The sequence below is a fragment of the Magallana gigas genome, chromosome 8, assembly GCF_963853765.1.
Source record: "Magallana gigas chromosome 8, xbMagGiga1.1, whole genome shotgun sequence".
NCBI lineage: Eukaryota > Metazoa > Mollusca > Bivalvia > Ostreida > Ostreidae > Magallana > Magallana gigas.
Window position 1 is genome coordinate 3561849 of NC_088860.1, and position 4816 is coordinate 3566664.

Below are 4816 nucleotides of genomic sequence, written 5' to 3' on the forward strand. Positions count from 1 at the left end.
AACCTATTTAACATGTATAAAAAGAACAGAAATACAAACCTATTTTATAACAAGAATAGAAATACAAACTTATTTAGATTAGAAAAGGTGCTTTATACACAATAAAGGCACACAAAACTGCTAATGCTATTCTATTGTAAAACTTTACAAGTGATAAGTGAACATTTCAAAGCAGAATGACTACAAATCAAAAATAACACTAGTTAGATAATTTTCCAAAAAATAAGGCAAGAATCTTTTGCTGTTGTCATATGTAAACATTACTTACAAAACTCATTGGTTTTTTTTTGAAAAATGTCATTATAATGAGATTTTTGCTGTAGCAAATTTTTCTTTAATTTATCTATTTATTAATACAATGTTATTCCAATTGGTTAATTTAAAAAAAAAATCATTTACAAGACTTGGAATATTCATTTAAAAGTACCTAGCATTAATCTGCATTTGAACTAACTGTATCGATCTGCACCAACAATTATAATTGTAGCTTATCGGGTAGTTTGGAAATTCTAAATCTGTTAATAATGTAACCATTGTGATTGCTGTGCTTTAGAGATTTTTCATTGTGATTCTCTACAACTCTGCAGCCACCTCGTTTGCAGTCATGAATAACATGAACAACATGCCGAATGTGGCATGTTTTCTTAATGTGAGTCTCATTTGTTAACTGCACCACTTGGTTGCAACTTGTAAAGGAAATGTTGCACACTTTCAAAAAAGCTATCTCGTGTTCTGCTGTCTTGGTCTTTATACGTAGAAGCTTCTGAATCACTCCAATCCTGTCCTGAAACAAATATCGGAATATACATTACATACAATACCCTTAGTTCCTACATTATAACTACATTATTATATTTTTGTGATATGCTATTTCATTTGCTAATTTAAAAAGTTAACGCTTATATAAACCTTTTTTAATGATGTCACAATATCTCTGTTTAAAAAACATATCAACCTACATGATGTTATGTTTTGTTACATTTACATTTGGTACTGTTATTGCAGTTTATGATAAGAATCCGAGTTGGCCATAAAGCTCAATATAGCTATATGGTTTTCATTAAAAGTTGTATGTACAAAACCATTCTCCATTTGATGTAGACAATGTATCAACAAATAAAATCAATTTAATACTTTAAAAAACAAGAGGCCAATAGGCCTTAATGGTCACCTGAGTAGCATATAACCCATACCCAAACTTGTCTAGGAGTCTCATATATGCATTTAATTAAGTTTCATTATGAAGTAAAAAAAATTATAAATTTGTAATAACGGCCATCTCCCTGCCTGAAATATTCTTTCAAAAAGGACTATGAAACCTATAATTTTAGCGAAAAACTTAAAGATCATAATAGAGTGCATGACCTGATTTTAAAAAGTTGCAAGCCTCTGACAGAAAATAATAATCCCATATTTGTTAACTTTTAGGATAGGTTTTATGTGTATATGTTCTCATGGATAATCTACATGTAAAACAAGGTGGTTAGTATACATGTTTTATCTAAAACAACCTCCCATCCCCCATCCCCAGGGGCAGACAGAAGCTCTCCCTGTGGGCATTTAGACAAAAAACAAATAAACAGCTTTAAAAATCATCATGAGTTACTCACTTCTCCTGTGGTAGACCCATAAATTTCATAAATGAGATTCCTCTTATCATAGAGATGCTTCACACCAAAAATGGTAACGATTGGCCTTGTAGTTTTTAAGAAGAAGTTAAAAATGTAAAATTGTTAACCCACGACAGAAGTCATGCATGACGACGGACGAAAACAGATAGCAATACGTCACCTGAGTTTACTCAGGTGACCTAGAAATGAATTCATTATATTCATTATATCCATATTTGTTATATTATCTATACTTAATTAAAAGTTACCTTTACAGTTTCTGAATATAAGACAAAGCTTTGAATGCCTGCATAATCTCCTTCGCTTGTTATGCATCCTAGGCAGCTGTATAGTTTTGCATCTTTAGCAATATCAGTGTCAATGGCAACAGATATTGTGAGCAACTCCAACTCTTCCAGTAGATTGGGGTTACCCTGTTTAATGCAGATGAAGCAATATATAAAACCCTCAAAGACAAACAAAATTTCATTTTTAGAGTTAATACAATTCATTCCTTTAATTAAGACAGATTAATTATTTTTTCATAAAATTTTCGTCAACCATCAGCTATTATGATGTAGAGTTTGGTATATATGCCTTCTTCAACTCTGATTTCGAGCCTAGCGGCTCTCATGCTGAATATACAGTGGCATTGGGCTAATAAGGAATGCGATATAAAAACTATGGCCAGGTAATAATCTATACATTTATTCTTAACCTATAATCATTAATTATATATGTACTTGCCATTGGTTTCCTTGAAGAAGTTCTGGTCACGTTCCGCAGCTCCCCAGCTTTAAAATTTTCATTTTGGTCAGGGACTCCAAGAAAAGACTTGATTTTCTTGTCATTTCCATATGACAGCACAAAACTGCTAGCTTGTTTCCTGCAAGATAATTTTTTTATCAGTTGTTTAGTCGATCAATATGCGGGGGAAAAATGTATCTATCATGTAATAAATTTTTGATATTTACACTTCATTTCCATGAGCTAATGGTTTGACATAACTATACATAACAGATAAATATTGCTTGAACATATAACATTTCATTAGATTTAAATTGCGTATGGAACTGAAAAAAATTACTGATATTTACATAAATTAAACAATAAAATTGTTACCATGTATCATTCAAATGCAAGAAACCTCCAGACACCACATGTTTTGTCAATTCTGACTTTGCAAATTGGATGACCGTATCCCTTGACCTTTGATGGCCGTTCTGATGACGAATACTCTCTCTTATTGATTTGTGGTTTTTTTCAAACACGTCTTCAGTGAAATGAAGAGGATGGCCATGCCTTATTATGTCATCAGACTGCAATTATCAAACAAGATCAGACAATCTAACATTTAAGTACAAGCATGTATGATTTACCATATGGTAACTTACAAGATATAATATATGTGCCATGAATTTACATTATATATATATATATCCGTCCTATTATCCTTTATTGAAAGTATTTTGCCACATTCATAGTTAACCATCTATATATCTGCTTGAAATTAATGTGCCTTTCCTTGCAGTATTTAATATATGGTATATATGTTACATTCAGAATTGAGTCATTTATTAGTGATACTGTAAACACAAGTCAATTGGGAGCTATATTTTACATACTATATGAACACAGAAATGTGTCTTGCTTTTGCTGCCAAGTTGAGGATTGTTGTCTTTGATAAATGCAAGATAATCTTCAAATTCAGAACCAACTGACGTAACACCTTGATAAATGTGCTTGGATATCTGAAAATATACTGGTACATGAATCAAATAATACATATAATTCAACTGATTGAAGAGTGAAAATATGTTATTGTTTTGTGATTAAATTTTAGAATTTTAGTTTTAAAATCATAAGTATACATTTATGTTTTTTTTTTAATGGCTATAATTCATTTCTCTATTACCAAAGCAAGCTTTCCAAGTGCTTCAACATATGGCATTTTCAACCCAGCGAATTCCATATTAAATGGAGCGACCTGAAGCTGTAAAAAGATTAACATCTATAAGTACATGAATAAACACCTAAAGAAATTGCTCATTGCCATGCATCACTTGTGTCTAAGAATAAGGAAAAGTTGTACTTTTGAACTTTTCATACTTACATAATGTTTATAATCCTTTCCTTGTCGACTGTCCAAAAACTTGAAAAAAGTGTCAGCATTGATGCGGTAGGAAAAGTCAGTTTGATCAACAGTTTCCAAATGTAAAGTCAAAAGTTGCATCTGGTGTTCACTTAGAGTTCTGACACAGTGCTTCAAAAGCAAATTAGGTCATTATATAGAATGTTATTTATGGATACTGGATCATGCAAAATTCTTTTTTCAGAGCATATATATTTGCTTAATCTTGCTCAGGTAGAAAAAGAATGCTTGTATGTAAGGGGTAATGAGATTCGAATTAAAAGTTTTATGCCAGCTGAAAAATTTCTTAGTTATAGGTCAAGGCAAAACTATATTATAACCACTATATACTGGTATATTTAGCAAGTGTGCACTGTATAATTTACTTCCATATTCTTGATATTAAAGATATCTTACCTGAATCAAGTGTTTTGCTAATCCAAGGTACAAGAAATGAAGAATTCCTACAGGTGCATCCCTATGAGGAGAGGGAAAATATATCGAAACCAATATATTGATGCATCACAACTTTATAATATAATCCTAATACTATCTTGTATCTAGAGAGAATTGTTGTTTAATAAAATCAATACCTGTGGGGATCAACATGCTGCCACAAGCAATTGTCGTAGAATTTGATACCGGTCTGCTTTTGTATCATTGTTCTTGCACTACCTTGAGCATGAATTTCAAGTCTCCTTAGTGTTTTCCTTGTTGCAGATGATGTTTTCACGTGAAATTCGTGTGAGTGCTCTTTTCACGTGAAATTTACGTGAATTTTTTCACGTGAAATTGACGTGAAATTAACGTGAATTTCACGTGAGGCACAATTGCCTGTGTATCTGTTTCATATTTGGATATTTTACTCGAAATGGACATTGATGGTAACCTAACAACAAAACTTTATGATCAACGCGAAGACTTCAATTTTTCTATAGTCAACTTTCCTAACTTTTGAAGCAATATCTCTTCATCACCTGCATATAGTGTTTTGTCCCTCAGTTAATTCTATACGCAAGGGCATGCTCTTCGTATGAACATGTACAGTTTCTAAGGCAAGGCAAGCTACTAACAA

The 4816-nt window shown here is 31.9% G+C and overlaps 1 protein-coding gene across 1 annotated transcript; it reads right to left on the reverse strand.

The window, feature by feature from the left end:
* Nucleotides 1–397: 397 nt before the first annotated feature.
* On the reverse strand, nt 398–4463 carry LOC136270922 (uncharacterized). The gene is made up of 9 exons (XM_066069906.1): nt 4335–4463; nt 4159–4219; nt 3724–3873; nt 3526–3603; nt 3236–3361; nt 2733–2929; nt 2358–2496; nt 1880–2044; nt 398–784 (listed from the first exon to the last, which is right to left on the reverse strand). Exons 1-9 carry the CDS (start codon nt 4400–4402, stop codon nt 476–478), a joined length of 1293 nt encoding a protein of 430 aa, XP_065925978.1. The 5' UTR covers nt 4403–4463; the 3' UTR covers nt 398–475.
* Nucleotides 4464–4816: the final 353 nt, after the last annotated feature.